The sequence below is a fragment of the Leptonotus elevatus genome, chromosome 3 (genome assembly GCF_054856555.1).
Source record: "Leptonotus elevatus isolate MCC_2025b chromosome 3, RoL_Lele_1.0, whole genome shotgun sequence".
Lineage (NCBI taxonomy): Eukaryota > Metazoa > Chordata > Actinopteri > Syngnathiformes > Syngnathidae > Leptonotus > Leptonotus elevatus.
In genome coordinates this window covers 13425824-13441824 of record NC_141241.1, presented here as the reverse complement: position 1 = coordinate 13441824, position 16001 = coordinate 13425824, and the positions used below count along the sequence as shown (strand labels likewise).

Genomic DNA, 16001 nt, shown 5'->3' with positions numbered 1-16001 from the left:
CAATGAAGATACACAAACATGGGTTGACCTTTTTAATGAACACACTTCACTGAAAGAAGAGTAGCAGTCAAACATGGGCAGTAAAATGAGGCAATTGCAAAGCAATCATCCAATATTTTGGGGAGAAGGTTTCAGCTGAGTTAAGGCAGCACAAGTGACTCCACCACTATAAAGGTTGACAACCATAAACATTTCTCTCAAAGGGTGGGGCACAAATAAGATACCTCCCACATGTGAGCCTCTCGCCGCCACTTATCCCCAAATGCAAAGAAAGAAAAACAAGTTACGCAACACTCAGTGACATACTCACTCCTGCCTTCTCAAACATCCACTTCAGATTTCAGTAATATACTCATTTGTGAAGTGAACGCTAAGTGTGTCAGTTGATGAGTTGGAGCCAAGTCCGTTCTTACAAATGACTGCCGTTGGTCCAATATGTGATCCTAGGAGATAGCCACTCGGGAAACAGGTTTTGCCATTGATTTTCAGAAGAACCTTTGTTTTGTTTAATATAAGTTTTAAATATATTTTATGAATACCTGACACTGCTGTTATCATAAAGGGGAGTTTAACCATGGCTCCCAACTGTCAGCCAATAGAAAACCCTCCCAGTCCAAAGGCGAGAGTCTAGAAGTCCAAAAGGTTGGCAGTTCTGTGATCAAAACGCTAGGCTGAATCTGCGTTTTTGTCCACCTCTGTTCCTGTCATAACCGCCGCTGCTGCTTCTGCCATTGCCTCCACTTCTACGGAACCCATTACCACCGCTACCACCGCGCCCACCGCTTCCTCCAAAACTCCGGCCCCGTCCACCTCGGAATCTTCCTCCTCTATCTCCTCCTCTCTCGCCGTGGTTATTGTGCGGCTTCTGCTCCAGTTCGGGGAGCTGAGTGGCCACAGTCAGCTGCCATCGGCGACCATCTTTGAAGCCCTCCTAGTGAACGAGCAAGAGGCGTAATGAAAGGTGCTCATAGGAATACAATGACTAAAACAATAAACAACATATATTGGTATCTCGAATTACAAGTTTAATTCAAGTTTAATTCATTCTTCCCTTAAGTATAGAAATGCCATCAAGCTGTTCCCAACACACCACCACCCCCAAAAAAGAAGGGTTGTTTTTAAATGGAAAAATTACACTCCAAGGCATTGTACTTTATGAAAACATACAGTAATAATTACACTAAGCATCAATTGACCATAGCTCTGCTTCTGGTGTGCATGCCTTGGCCACCAGGGGGCAATATAACACAAATGAAGAATATGCCTGTTAAATACAGTGTGCTCTCTTTGCATTAGGCCAGTGGGTGGACTCTTAAACGGCAAACTTAATGGGGCTTTGGTGAAATATAAAATGTTTAATTATTTGTTGTCTTATGTTTAGGCTTACTTAACATTTAAGTGGGAGTGGCAATTCTTAGCTTGAAGTAAGCACTTGGCTTTTTCTCAATAATTTTTCACCCTCTACCCAACTGCTGCTTATTGGGTGAGCTGCGACCAAAACTTGATCACATATCAAAGATGAAAAAAATAAAAAATAAAGGCCGGTTAACAGCACGCATCTAAAAATAAATAAAAAAGTTTAAACATGCTCACGAGCAAAGTCAAAGTACAGTAGTGATTATTCATCATTACTCATGAAGACGCTGTCATTTTCTAGTCGTTTGTTCTTGGAGCAATTGAGGATTAATTTAACAACTTGAAGCTGGTGTGATGCCTAGAAGGGCTGCCAAAGTAATCAAAGCAAACAGGAAGAGACCCAATATTGCAAATATTGCATAGTCATGGAAAATTAAAGGAACAGGGTTCCCTGGGCAAGTTTGCGCATTGACACGTCTTTCCGTTAACTTCGGTACCTTCCGAGTAAGTGTTTTCAGCTGCTGGACTTACTGTGGCTGGCCTGTATTTATTCACATTTTCCATATAAGCTCATATTTCTCTGGAAAATTTGCAAAATCTTAGACATCATCATTTGATTTTTCCTGTCATCCTGTGCAATTGTATGTAAAATGGCTCATTGAAACCTTCGTCACACATTTTTCTTTGTTTGAACACAGTAGTAATAGCTTAATTTCATCCCGCATAAAGTTAAACAGAGAGGAATATATGTTCTTACCTGAAACTCCTTGACTTTGCCAACTGGAACATCAAAACAGACGCCCTATTGGAAAACACATTTGTTAGTATAATTTGGGGGGGGGGGGGGGGCAAGATCATTACATTTTTGTAGCCTTGAAGTACTGTTGACAAAGCACTTAAAAATATGTACCATTTTCCCTTTGATGAAGGTCATCTGACAGATGTGGTTCTCAACATTCTCTCCCAGCTGCTCCTTGATGCCTTTCCAGGCAAGACCCATATTAAACATCTCCTGAGAGCATACCAACTGCATGGTGGTGAAACCCTTTTGAAACAAACAGAAACATTATATATTGTGAACCAAACAACAAGTGATGATTGAAATGCACAATTTAGTTACAATAAAAACATATTACGTGAGCATTCAAGGGCTGCAGTGCGACATGAGCAGATTCATGTGCAGTTTGTCCATTTTAACTTACAGCATCAGAAGTGAGCAGTGAGCGCTGCTCCAGACTCGTCGCTCCGGAAATGTGTGCCAAGGCAGCAGCCAGCGCGTCCACTGCGCCTTTCTCTTCTATCAGCTTCACGGCGGACTCTCTGAAGTATTCAACAGCTGCCGTTGGAACAGAGTCCAGGAACCTGGATGAAAAACAAAAATCTATTCAAATCAGACAATTCGAATTGATGCAGTGGTGTGGTCTAACAGACTTGACACACAACACAGTAACTGTTTTTTGCCTCCATAATAGGGTACCGCACGAATGCTATTTTTAGATCGCAAGACCACGCGACTTCAGCAGCTTGAACGGGGGAAGGGGGTAAAAAAAAAAAGCAGGCTCATTAACGAGCCATGCTAGAAGTGCTTGTTTTGGTCTGGTTTATCTCCAAGTGTCGATCGAAACTCGTGACTTGCGAGTCAGCCTTTTCAAACTCTTCATCTAAACGCCGTCTCCTCTCACTCAAACCATCTATACACGGCAAGTACATAAAAATAAAAAGCGAGAAAAACAGCAACCACCTAAAGTTTTTCTCTTTCCTCGTTGTGATTTTCGTCACGCGATGCTTGGGTGACATCACGGGAGAAACCGCCGCACGGCGTTTACGTGTCGATCGAAACTCGCGACGTTGCGAAGTGGGTCGTACTCCGCAGTAGGGACACAGCCACAAGCGGGCCGGCTGAGAGGACGGTTCCTGTGAAAGTCCCTACCCCCTCCCCATACCCGAACTTCCTGCGGTGGAAACGTGGCCACCGCGGTCCCCAGAGGTAAGCGATTGTCTTTTCTTTTATTTTTTGCCGTTTGGCACTACACCGACTGCCGGACGACAATAATGAATAACGAGGAAAAATGCTAAAATGGCATTGCCACTGTTGTTCGTGTGACCGGTCTTGCTTACCGCCTGTTTTTTTGCCTTTCGTGCAGCTGTGACAATTTATCTGTAGGGCCTTTTCTAAATCAAAGGATCTTTGTGCAGTTTGTCCCTTTTTTTACTCGCGACTGCCACCTATGCCACATGTTGGCTCTTTTCCCCGTCTTTTTCAGCCCTCTACACTCAAGCCATCTCTTCAATTGAACATTAGAATGTTCTTCCACGTCCATAACAGTGAAATTTGGCACTAGGGATATCATTCTCGGACAGAACGAGTTGATTTAGCGCAGTGTACATCTCGCGAGTAGACTGTTTACATGCGTCTAACATGACTGGCCCACCAAGTTTAACCCCCTCGCTAGCCCCATGAATATTAATTAATTGTGGTGCCATATATCGTGGGGTACGCCATTGGAAAAACTCACTCCTATTATGTCTCAAACACACCTGAGAGCATCCTTGCTCGATGACTTGATGATATCATTGGCAGTGGGAACGCCGACTCGTCTGAACGAAATGCCCTGCATCGAAACCAAAAACATTCATTCTTGCTTGAAAATTTGTATCGCTGCTTATCTAAAAGTTTTTTTTTTAAATATATATATATATATATATATATACTTTTGGTTTAACAGAGAGCACGTACAGCTTTGGTTTCCACATGGCGTAGCTGGTCCTCCTCTCTCCTCTGGTAGAAACAGATGCACATTCCTGTCCGTCCAGCTCTGCCAGTTCTCCCTGAGCGATGAATGTACGATTCCACATCCTAACAAACATAGATGGGGCGATGACAAGTTTCAATGAAATGTGTATAGGACAGTGGCCTCCTAAAAGGTAAACATGAAAGCATGTCTCACTTTGGGTGGAGAACACTGAACCACAAGGTCAACTTCTGGGATATCTAACCCACGGGCTGCCACGTTGGTTGCCACCAAAACCTCAAAGGATCCATTCCTGAAGCCTTTCAGTGTCATTTCCCTCTGTTTCTGGGGAATGTCGCCATGGAGGGACTGGGTACTCTGGAGAGATAGTATACACACACAACAATAAACAATGCGGGAAAAAAGTCAATCAGCAACTCAATCAAGGGCCCAAACTTCTTTTTTTTTTTAAATGCTGTCCCGTGAACTATATGGAATAGATTCATACATGACCGCTTCTGACTGTTTTTACATGAACCAAATTCCTCTCAAATTAGAAACTGAGGTGCACAGCTCTCAAAATGATGAATGAACAGTGAACCAGTTTACCACAGGAAATATATTCTAGACCAGGGTTCACCAATGTGGTGCCCGCGGCCACCAGGTAACTCCCCAAAGACCACATGAGTAGCCCACGGGCCTGTTTTGAAAATACCTCACCAGTGACGGGACATTGTGATTTTCTAGGAGTGTTGCAGAAGAGGTCATTTGAAAATTTTACACTGGCAGAGAATGAAAGAAAAAGTATTGCATGTTGAGATTTACCTGTTTGATGGATGTATTCATGGAAAGTTCATTGGCCTCCTTCTTGGTCTCACAGAAGACGATTGTTCGGCCGTTGCTGCCGCTGTGCACCTGAATCACGTCCCCTAACACCGCCGCACGCTGAGACCAGTGGCATGCTATGGCCAGATGCTGTATAGTGGAGGACATGCGTATGCTGTTACTGTTTCTCTGAGAAGGGATGGGCAAAACTAAAGACAATTTTTTTTTTCTAGACTCGTTTCCATTAGCTGATGAGTTGCCATAGCAGAGGCCTGCTTGGATGCAGCTTATATTGCTGACCTTGTGTTATTTAGACCACAAACGAAGACAAGCCCTTTGCCATAACACTTTTTTTTTTAACGTCCACCTTTAACCATTTGAAGTTGCACACAACCACACTTACTTCCACAGTTGTTGCAGTTTTCTGAGTTTTCTTTCCAATCAGGTCAATACGCTTGCAATCAGGCCTCATGTATTTCTTGGCCACATCGTAGACCCATGGGGGGCAGGTGGCCGAAAACAGAAGAGTCTGGGGGTTGGCGGCGCCATCTGGCGTGGAACGCACACACAAGTAGGCACACTGTTGTTAAGTCAATATTGTTTTGCCGCGCCATTTCACCTTCGACATGTAAAATCGTTTATAAATTTCAGTTTTCAGTGTTAAACTTGTTTTTTAAACTACAACGTCTAAAAGTTACTTTTAAAGCAGCCTTTAGTTAGGCCGTGTTTATGGTACCAGTTTAACCGATCATCTTAAGTTGTAAAGAATTGCAGGTAGACCAACCATATTGTATTCATAAAAAGGCATGAAAACATAATTTTCTGAATATTGATGATCGGTTTAACTTTTAACCTGTGGTTGAATATTTTTAAGTGTGGCTTAGACTTTTATTTCAACACTATACATGAAAATCAAACAATAAATGAATACCTTTCATATTATAGGATGCGGCTAGAATTTCTTCCACTTGCTCAGCAAATCCCATGTCCAGCATTTGGTCCACTTCATCCAGAACTGCATGCTTCACTTTGGTGAGGTCAAGTTTATGATTCTGGATGAGGTCTTTGATACGACCAGGAGTTCCGACCAAAATATCAATCCCATTGCGGATTGCCTCAACTGTTGGGAAGAAGAAAAACACACACACACACACACACACACACGATATTGTTATTGGGAAGATGGGCATTTAAACATTTGTTACTTCCACCAAGAAGGCATTATTTTTATTGGTGTTTGTACTTTATTTTGTCAATGAACAAGTACATCAACACTTGACATTCCAAAACTTTGTTGAAGAGTGTGAAAAGGCCCCAAAACAACATTTGAATTATTTTCACATTTGTCAGCATAAATTCAAGAGTCAAGCTTTGGGCCTCTATAAAAGTGTAACGCTCATCCAAATGAAGCCTTTTCTGCACTAGCTGTGCTTTTCAATAAATGTCAGTGGTACTTGAGGAGTTGTTGAGACACTACTTTTATCACCAATTTTTCTTACTTTATAGTAAATGCAAGCTTGTTTACAGATGACTTACTCTGTGGGTGGTACGAGCTGCCTCCATAGAAACAGAAGATGCTCACTCTGTTGGCGATATCTTTAAAGTCCCTAGCGACCTGGATAGCCAACTCTCTAGTGGGAGCCAACACTAACACCTGAAGATAGTGGAAAAGAAAAAGAAAATCTTGGAACCTGTTCTGATCTGTCGGTAATGAGGACACGGCAACAGCAAAATTGTGGGTTTAATTAGAGCGCACACCTTGGGGGGACGGCCTCTCTGCCGCTCCAATCCATCCAACTGGAGCTTCTCAAGCAGTGGGATGGCAAAGGAGAAGGTTTTTCCTGTTCCCGTGCGGGCTTGGGCAAGGACGTCATGCCCATCATATACGTGATCAAACGTCTGGGCCTGAATGTCAAACAGGTAGGCGACTCCTCGAGCTGAAAGAGCGACGGAAGTGACAGTGTGAGTGCCAAGAAGAATATGAGAAGGCAGAGATCACAAAGCGATAAAGTGATCATAACAGACACATAAGCAGTATTGTGCCATTATATATTTAGATTAAAAATGCTGGCGAAGCATCTAAATGCCACACCTGTCAATGTGGCACATGTAGCGGGAGTAAACGCCGGTGGGACATTTCCATACAGTCTGTGTCCAAAATGGAATGGCTATTTATAATGTTAAAAAATCATTGTTACCAAACATTGTATAATAAAATAGATCTCTTCCATTTGTTATATAATACTATGAAAGTAAAAGTTTCTGTAGGGATATATATACAAAATAAGGTTTAAGAAGTAGTAGAGGTTAAGAAAAAACACTGAATCAATCTGTAACCCAATGAAACTCAATAGAATCAAATCACTTTTGTTTTGTTTCTAAGCCATGTACCACAATGGTAAACAGAGTACCACCATCTAGTGGTATCAATTGCTCCTGCCGCTAACCAAGGTACAGGATTCCATATTTGCTTACTGGACTTTGAGTCTTTTATTAAATAGCTAATTCTAGTTCAAATAATGGCGACATTCAGTTGTGCAACAACTCAAATTAGCTTTTGATAGCAGTTTAGTGCAGTGTGTGATTGTGACGGAAACTTGATTAGTACCTTTTAGTTTTTGAATGGTGCCTTGAGAGATTCTGAAGTTGGAAAATGCTCCTTCTTTCTGCTCAGGTGTTTCCTCCTAAGCAATTGGAAACGGTGAATCAAACATGAAAGCTTTCAAAAATGAAAGCTAAAAAAAGATATGTGAAGGTAAATTATGCGGAAATTAAATTACATATTGGGAGAAACTAAAAGCTGTGAGACTACTGCAACATTATGATAAGTACAATTATAAATACAATTGTTTAATATAATTACCAGTCTTACAGTTTCTTTTTCACTCTCGCTGGTTGAGTCATCTGACTGAGATGGCGTCTGGTTGGGGGTTGGAGCTGGTGTGTCTGGTATGGAATGTCCATTAATTTCAGCTTTAACAATTGCTTTTGTTTGCTTCTTTTTCACCTAAACCCAAGAGGGGAAACATATTCAGACATGATTATACTGTAGTTTGGTTAGTACTAGTAGCATTGTAAAAAGACTACAGTACTAACCTCATCCTTGACTGCTTCTGTACTCTTTTTCTTCTTCTTCTTTGGTGGCTCAGAAATATCAGTGTTGCCGTTTAGGTCTGTGACTTCCTCTTCTATCTTGACTTGGTGCTCTGCCAGCTTGTCTTTTTTCTTTTTCTTTTTTGGTACAGGACATTCACAGTCCGGCTCATCTTCTTCCTCCTTTATTTTCTTTTTTAGTTTCTTGCCATCCTTAGATTTGACCTTCATGTTTAAGAAAGAAAACTTGAGTTGTTGCAGTTTTATATTGTTGTTTTTTTACAGAGACACTTTTATGACTCGACTTCAAAGCCAAAACACATTGAGTTATTTCATTTCATATATAATAGACTCCAAAAGAAAAGAAAAATTGAGAGGCTGCCAATAAAATACAAATTAGTAGGGTTTTTTTTCGACAAAATTGTGGTTTATGTGATAAGTACATCTGAGTCTACAAATCTTCGGTGACTTTTAGAGCAGATGTTGCAACATACCGCCTAGGTAGAAGGATGCAGGAATAATAAATACAAATACATGGTGTCATACTATCTATTTTAACACAAAACAACAACAACAACAAAAAAGTAACTGCTAACAATGTCACAAAAACGACGAAAACGTAGATCCTCTCGTGCTTGTGTTTGTTGCTTACCGCACTCAACTTCCGGTGTCCACGTGGTTAAAGAGCCGGGCTGACTCGCGTGGCCTTTCAACGTGATCACATTGCTAGGCTATAACGCTAACGTACAACCCAAATTTATCGGTTTCTGACTTTGTTGTTGTTGTTGTCATACGCAATATTCATAAAATTTCGTCAGATAGCTAATTTATACAAAGCGTTATTTCGACAAGTGTGTCACATTTTGACAATCTGCTAATCCACAATTCGATGTAGCACACCGTGCCACATGTTGTCAAGTATGGAAGCAGTCGTAAGCACGATGCACTTCGCGAGCTATTTGGATTTAAAAGGCAGTCCTAGGTACATTGTACTCACCTTTGACACCTTAAGATCCGCGGCGGTGTCAATCTCTTCCTCCATGGCTTTGGCAACTTTAACGGTGCTTTTAGAGGGCATTTTTCTCTTGGATGGAATCCTTCTTTGTAGACACACAGGCGATCTCGCGGCCACGCGGATGGAAAAGAACGCACATGGTGCGCGCGCATCAGAAGACAGCCGAGCATAGAAATAGACGTGATAGATTGGCCAGTTTACTGTACAGTGATATTGTACATATTTTACTAAATAATTGTATATTTCACATACACTATAATTACTTCTAAAATATTTTTATGGATTTTTAAATATAGGCTCAATACTGTATTACATATTTATGATAATGACATGGCAGTCAGGTTCATCACGATTCACACCTAAATCGGGGCCATCTTATTTTTCATGAAAAGGGGTGTCCTTACAGAATTACATATTTTATTGATGGTGGAAAAAAGTGACATTAAAATGTATGCTTTGACCAGGGGTGGGGGGCCTTAAAAGGGGCTTCCAACCTTTTTGGCCCCCCATAACTTCATTCCATTTCCCCCCCAGATCGATACGACAGTAACTGAAATAGTTCACTGTAATAAACACAAAAAAACGACAATTTATATTTTTATTTCACGCTTTTCACTTACTGAAGATGAAAATTAAGGCCTGATAAAGCATCTCGTTGGGGAAACATTATTAGGTGACATCTCTAGATTTCAGACTTTGAGCACTAGCCACATAAAATGCTTGGCTGATGTAAAAACGTGTATTATTCCAATCTAGTTTTTTTTTAGTGGACATTAAGGATGGCAATACTCATGCACACTCCAATTAAATGCACATTATGTGGCCACACTGAATGTTTTACACTACCATTTATGTATACAGTTCAGATTTACTTTTATTTGTGAAAGTACTTCCATAGAGGGAAATTTAAGTATGTGAATGCAGTACTTGTTTCACAATTGGAATAGTACACTATAAAAGAAACCAAATGGTTTGTTTTCATGTCTTTATTAGCTCAATGTAAATCTGCTGTAACAAGTGTAGAGAATGTCAAATTTTTTCAAACCCGATTCCCTCACAAGCATGAACCCACAGTGTCCTTAAGCGTAGTACTGCAAGTTGGCCTTCTTCTTGGCTTGCACCTCCAGGATTCCCTCCATGTAATCCTCGTGGTTCAGCTCTGTGGCTCCACGCCGCAACGCAATCATACCCGCCTCCACACACACGGCTTTGCACTGGGCCCCGTTGAAGTCGTCGGTGCAACGCGCCAGCTCTTCGTAGTTGACGTCGGGACTGACGTTCATCTTGCGGGAGTGAATCTGCATGATTCGGGCTCTGGCCTCCTCGTTTGGCATGGGGAACTCGATCTTCCTGTCCAGACGGCCTGAACGCAGCAGCGCCGGGTCCAAGATGTCTACTCTGTTGGTAGCGGCAATCACCTGCAAAGGTGGACAAGATGATGTAATTATTCGCCCTGTCAACATAATACACATCTACGGTTACATGCTTTCAGGGCATTCAAGCTGATATGTGTTTTAATATTTAGATGTAGTGTGCATTACTCCCATTCTAAATATAAAATTAATACAGTAATTCATCCAAGAAACTATACGGAGAATCTTGGCCAAATGTGCAGTGGATATAAAAAAAATATACACATCCCTGTTTAAATGCCTGGCTTTTTTAATCTATAAAAAAATGAGAACATTTAATTGGACCATAAAAAAAACTATGAACAGTGTCTTAGATGAATATCAACTTAATTAATGACAAAGGTAATTTGAACAAATTGATTATTTCAGATTAATGTATCCAAACTGTGAGCCTTTCACCGTGATCACTAACAAAAAAAAAAAAATAGCTCTCAGTTTCAGAAAGTTAGCGAACCCTAATGTAATGTCTTGCAGTGTGATTTGCTGTTCTGAGAAGCATTACCTTGACTTGCATGTTGGGTTGGAATCCATCCAGCTGATTGAGAAGCTCCAGCATGGTCCTCTGCACCTCCCTGTCTCCCGCCTTCTCACTATCAAATCTCTTGGTACCAATAGCATCCAGCTCATCGATGAAGATGATGGACGGGGCCTTCTCCTTGGCCAGGGCGAAGGCGTCCCTCACCAACTTGGCTCCATCTCCAATGAACATCTGCACCAGCTGTGGGCCAGCCAACTTCAGAAAGGTTGCTTTGGTCTGAGCCGCACAAGCCCTAGCTAGGAGGGTCTTCCCCGTTCCTGGTGGTCCATACATCAGGACTCCTTTGGGTGGTTGGATACCCAGGTTTTCAAACTTTTCCTTGTGGTTCATGGGTAGAACGATCGCCTCTACCAGCTCCTGGATCTGCTTGTCCAACCCTCCGATGTCGCTGTACTGCTCTGTGGGGCGCTCGTCAACCTCCATAGCCTTGACTCTGGAGTCATACTCGGTGGGTAAGGTCTCCAGGATCAAGTAGGAGTCTTTGTTGACACCCACCAGGTCTCCGGGCTTCAGCTTCTCGGCGTCCACCAGCCCAATCACCGGCAGAAAGTAAGTCTGCCGGGTGGACGTCTTGATGACAGCGCATTTTCCCTTTCTCTGGGAATCCAGGTCGACATTTGCCCCGTCTTCCTCTTGATCGTTGGGGTCCACATCAAGCAGCTCGATCACGTTCGACACCAGATACGGCAGGGTTTTGTTCACCTTTATCTTTTCCGTGTTTTCCTTAATTTTATCTTTCATAGCTTGCAGTTCGTGGGTCACCCTCAGAACTTCGCTCTTCATTATCTTAATCTCGCTGTCGAGGAGTCGAGTTCGCTGAACTATTTCATCCGTTGACATTTTTAACACTTCTTCGCCGATTCCATCTTCCACTTCGTCCCAAACTGATTTGTCACTCAGCGACGCCATCTTGTTTCTGTCTGCCGCGACTTGCTCTGACACCGGAAGATAAAGTTTGCTCTTCCGGAATTCGTAGCATCACTGGAGTTAACGTATGAACTGTGGGGAGCTACGGTGAAGATGACACCAACTGCAAGCTGAAGACGTTTGTGTGTCGATTCCGCGTAAGTTGGCAGGCGTTGCATGTTAAGGCATATGTTCGTTTTCTGTGGGTTGCGGCTGCTTCACGTTTAATGTAGTGAATGGCGTTAGCTCTCGTTGCTAACAGTAGCTCCTCGGGTAGCCGCCGCCACCTGTGTAGAAAGTATAGATATCCATTTTCAAACGTAGGGAGTAACAGTAAAACGTCGTCAAAAATAAATACTCAAGTAAATTGAATAATCTACGTAAGTACAGTAACGATATAGTTGCTCAGTGTTACTTCCCGCCACTGGTTGTAATTGGTCCTATGAAACATTTTCACGCAGGGTCAAACTGTCATAGACAAGAGCTAAGAAAAAGTCCTCTTGGCCAACTTGACCCAGAAAAGTGTTTTTCCTGCTGATCAAGCCACTGGACAGGGCACGCAACTGTTGAGCGTTTGCAACACAAGCGACCGAGCCGGTGTGTGCGTTTCTGTTCTGGGGTGATAACGTGAAGAGGATGGATCAGAACAACAGCATACCAGCCTTTCAGGGGTTGGCCTCCCCTCAGGTAACATCATTTCCAGCAAACATTTCAATGTTACTTTCTCATGACGTAGAGACTGTTATATTATTAACATTGTTTTTCAGTTTCGATTTATATTTTAACCGTTTTGGATATTAGTTATAAAGATATAAATATAAGACAACAGTTAATTCATATGTTAAGCCAATCTATAGTCCTTTGTTCTCTTGCCTGGGAAAGAGGAAGGTAACAGGTTTCTTTTCTATATTATCTAAAGGGAGTATAGTTGGTACCAGTCTCTGTCCGGTCGAAGAGAGTCCAAGGACAGGCTAATTTACTACTGTTCAAGTCTAATCTGATTTGTACCTATGGGAACTTGCTGAAGGGAGGGGAGAGGGATTTTCTTGTATTCACTGACTTTCAATAAATGTGCTGTGTGCTGGAGGAGGAGAGACACTTTTGAACAGATCACTGCTTGGGTGTCTTCATTTGTGTGATCAGAGGCTTCTGAATAATTATACCTTTGCAAAGGGACTTCTTCACCAGAATCTCACCATTCAATTTATTGAACACGCAAAGAGTACAATAATGATATTGTATACTCTATCAAGACTAAGGAATGTATACTCTCTCCCATGTGGCATTATGTTAGTGATAAATATTTTAACTGGCGTATTTGTGCTGTCCTATTTTTCATGTATTTATGTAATGATTTTGCAGGGCGCCATGACACCAGGAATGCCCATCTTCAGTCCCATGATGCCATATGGCTCAGGTCTGACACCTCAACCTGTTCAGAACACAAACACTTTATCTATACTGGAGGAACACCAGCGACAGCAGCAGCAGCAACAGGCGCAACAAGCACAGCAGGCCAGCGCGGGTAAATGCCACATGATCTTTTTTTGCGTCCTCTTGGAGATGTGTATTTGAACATGAAGAATATAAATGTTTTCCCTGCCTGTGGTTAAAGAAGTTCATAATGCTGAGAGGACAAACTTTTCCAGGCCTTCCTGGAACGTCGGGGCAGACTCCTCAGCTCTTCCATTCCCAGGCAGTCACAGGTTCAACGACCACAGCGCTTCCAGGGAACACGCCGCTGTACAACCCACTGACCCCCATGACCCCCATCACACCGGCCACACCAGCCTCGGAGAGCTCTGGAATTTTGCCACAGCTACAGTATGTTTCCGTCGCAAAATCTACGACCAACTATTTTGTCTTCCTCAACCATTTTTTTTTTTTGTCACCGCCAGAAACATTGTGTCAACAGTCAACCTTGGCTGTAAACTGGATTTGAAGACCATTGCACTGAGAGCCAGGAATGCAGAGTACAACCCCAAGGTAAATCTCACTTCAACGTTAGTGTTGTCGAGCAGTGCTTTTCAACCTCTACTGAGCCTGGCATATTTTACATTAGGAAAAATCTCACGGCATACCACCAAATATAAATGTTTATGTATATAAATGTCTATATTATTTATAATACCCCTTTTGTCAACATTGTTATATTGGTTGCTCTGCTTTAGCGTTTTGCTGCAGTCATCATGAGAATACGAGAACCCCGCACCACAGCTCTTATTTTTAGCTCTGGGAAGATGGTCTGCACAGGAGCAAAGAGGTAAGAAGAGATTCAGTTCATATATCTCATATACCTTAATGTGAATCTCACATGGAATCTTCTATTGTATTCCCAGTGAGGAGCAGTCGCGGTTAGCGGCTAGGAAATATGCTCGTGTGGTGCAAAAGCTCGGTTTTCCTGCCAAGTTTCTGGACTTCAAGATTCAGAATATGGTGGGCAGCTGCGACGTGAAGTTCCCTATTCGTCTGGAAGGCTTGGTACTCACGCATCAACAGTTCAGCAGGTGCGTTTACGTGTTCATTGTTTCATATTTTTAGTGACATTTCATTTCTCTTGAACCTTATTTTTATTCAAACTTAGTTGTTTTATTTTCTTGCAGCTATGAACCTGAGTTGTTTCCAGGGTTGATATATAGAATGATCAAACCCAGAATCGTCTTGCTCATCTTTGTTTCCGGGAAGGTGGTATTAACAGGTAAGATCTCCTCTGGGGATTGAGAAATATGTAGTTTAAAGAGATTGTCAATAGGGATGCGCCAAAATGAAATTTTTTGACCGAAAATTAGACCTGCTGGGCCAAAAACCGAAATGCCGACAATGCACATTTTTGCCATTTTCAGCCGAAATTTTTCAGTTGACGAATATTCGATGCATCACTAATGGTCAACATGTTTCACTGTTCTCATCAGTCATTTAAGTAGAGATTCAAACGTTGCATTCCATCAAATTGTTTCTTCTGCATATGCGTCAAGGTGCAAAGGTGAGAGGTGAAATCTATGAAGCGTTTGAGAACATCTACCCCATCCTGAAAGGTTTCCGCAAGACGACGTAGACTCTTCTTACCCAACATGACTTGAAAAAAAAAAGTTTTCTGACATAACCTTTTACCAGTGAACTGCAGTTTGGGCCGTTGTGCAGGTGTGGCTCTTTTTTTATTTTTTATTATTATTGGTAATTCTATTGACAAAGATGTTCTTACAATCATTTCCACTAGATTATTTTTGTGTCCACACCTGTTTTCAAACCCTTGTACATAAGTGTGAAAGAAAATGTTGACTGTTTTTCTTTTAATTGTCTTCAAGCGGTTTTAAAGAGTTTTATACATTGCATTTTTGTTTTAAATCATTTTGTTCAGTTATACAGTTGAAGTACTTTACTTTATTTTTTTTTATGTTTCAGTTATGTTTCATATGTAGTAGCTGGCAGATGCTGGATTTGTGTGTTACTGTGGAAAACACGTATCAAATCATTCTCCATGGTTTCTGTATCAAAATATTATTTAAACCCAACATTGACAAGTTACAATTTAAATGAACTGTTAGCATTCTTTTGGGTGATCTTCTGGTGATGTCTAGGAATGTTTTCAGTTGACCTGTAGGCTAAGTGACTACTCGAAAATCACCCGTTGCATCGTTTGTCAGCCTCTCAAACGCTTCATTTATATTATACTTCGAATAGTGTGCCTGCACTTGACATGAGCACCCACTCTTAAAATGACAGCAGCTACTTTTTAGTTTAACATTACCAATTTGCTCTTAACGCGTTTCCAAAAGTTAAATACGTTATTTGATATAAAAATGCAGCATTGAAATCTGCCTATGTACAATAAATCTGTACATAATGACTCTTGTGAAAGCTTCCTTTTTACATTTTAAATGAACGCATCAGATGGACAATTTGCTTTATTATTTTTAACTCTCAGTAAGCAGGCCTTTTTAACACAGCAAACTGCAGTCATTTTAACTATGATGTATGTGCATCTTCTGTTTGGGACTTACTGGAAAATGCAGGTAAATTCATATAGCAAGATAAGGCACACGTTTTTATGTTCTTTTCACTCTTCTTTAACTCGGTAAAGCTGTACAAACAGTATAGGTACCTGCGGAGGACGTGGACAAACT

The 16001-nt window shown here is 41.5% G+C and overlaps 3 protein-coding genes across 4 annotated transcripts; 1 reads left to right on the top strand and 2 right to left on the bottom strand.

Annotated features, from left to right (window-relative positions):
* Nucleotides 1-19: 19 nt before the first annotated feature.
* On the bottom strand, nucleotides 20-9147 carry ddx21 (DEAD (Asp-Glu-Ala-Asp) box helicase 21). Of its 2 annotated transcripts, none has more exons than XM_086071655.1 (16): nucleotides 9004-9147; nucleotides 8010-8231; nucleotides 7777-7920; nucleotides 7522-7597; nucleotides 6672-6850; nucleotides 6450-6567; nucleotides 5845-6033; nucleotides 5317-5462; nucleotides 4914-5063; nucleotides 4305-4466; nucleotides 4094-4213; nucleotides 3895-3968; nucleotides 2559-2718; nucleotides 2267-2401; nucleotides 2114-2158; nucleotides 20-931 (listed from the first exon to the last, which is right to left on the bottom strand). In XM_086071655.1, exons 1-16 carry the CDS (start codon nucleotides 9082-9084, stop codon nucleotides 659-661), a joined length of 2274 nt encoding a protein of 757 aa, XP_085927781.1. In that variant the 5' UTR covers nucleotides 9085-9147; the 3' UTR covers nucleotides 20-658. The 2 variants fall into 2 exon arrangements, with proteins under 2 accessions (XP_085927781.1, XP_085927782.1); XM_086071656.1 differs by having other exon boundaries at nucleotides 7786-7920.
* An 845-nt stretch (nucleotides 9148-9992) lies between these two features.
* Nucleotides 9993-11918, bottom strand: psmc3 (proteasome 26S subunit, ATPase 3). Its single transcript, XM_086070822.1, has 2 exons — nucleotides 10936-11918; nucleotides 9993-10439 (listed from the first exon to the last, which is right to left on the bottom strand). The coding sequence occupies exons 1-2, from the start codon at nucleotides 11878-11880 to the stop codon at nucleotides 10101-10103; spliced, it is 1284 nt and encodes a 427-aa protein (XP_085926948.1). The 5' UTR covers nucleotides 11881-11918; the 3' UTR covers nucleotides 9993-10100.
* Nucleotides 11889-15724, top strand: tbp (TATA box binding protein). Its single transcript, XM_086070825.1, has 9 exons — nucleotides 11889-12035; nucleotides 12339-12564; nucleotides 13240-13402; nucleotides 13527-13701; nucleotides 13776-13863; nucleotides 14049-14140; nucleotides 14217-14384; nucleotides 14481-14575; nucleotides 14853-15724. Exons 2-9 carry the CDS (start codon nucleotides 12514-12516, stop codon nucleotides 14930-14932), a joined length of 912 nt encoding a protein of 303 aa, XP_085926951.1. The 5' UTR covers nucleotides 11889-12035; nucleotides 12339-12513; the 3' UTR covers nucleotides 14933-15724.
* Nucleotides 15725-16001: the final 277 nt, after the last annotated feature.

Excerpts from the sequence above, each read along its gene's own strand:
- tbp (XM_086070825.1), top strand. The coding sequence starts at position 12,514 with ATGGATCAGAACAACAGCATACCAGCCTTTCAGGGGTTGGCCTCCCCT. Across the intron at positions 13,403-13,526 it reads AGCACAGCAGGCCAGCGCGG|GCCTTCCTGGAACGTCGGGG; the intron begins GTAAATGCCACA and ends AAACTTTTCCAG. Across the intron at positions 13,702-13,775 it reads GGAATTTTGCCACAGCTACA|AAACATTGTGTCAACAGTCA; the intron begins GTATGTTTCCGT and ends TGTCACCGCCAG.
- psmc3 (XM_086070822.1), bottom strand. The coding sequence starts at position 11,880 with ATGGCGTCGCTGAGTGACAAATCAGTTTGGGACGAAGTGGAAGATGGA. Across the intron at positions 10,440-10,935 it reads AACCCAACATGCAAGTCAAG|GTGATTGCCGCTACCAACAG; the intron begins GTAATGCTTCTC and ends CCACCTTTGCAG.
- ddx21 (XM_086071655.1), bottom strand. The coding sequence starts at position 9,084 with ATGCCCTCTAAAAGCACCGTTAAAGTTGCCAAAGCCATGGAGGAAGAG. Across the intron at positions 6,851-7,521 it reads CACCATTCAAAAACTAAAAG|CTCGAGGAGTCGCCTACCTG; the intron begins GTACTAATCAAG and ends TCGCTCTTTCAG. Across the intron at positions 6,568-6,671 it reads AGAGAGGCCGTCCCCCCAAG|GTGTTAGTGTTGGCTCCCAC; the intron begins GTGTGCGCTCTA and ends CACTATCTTCAG.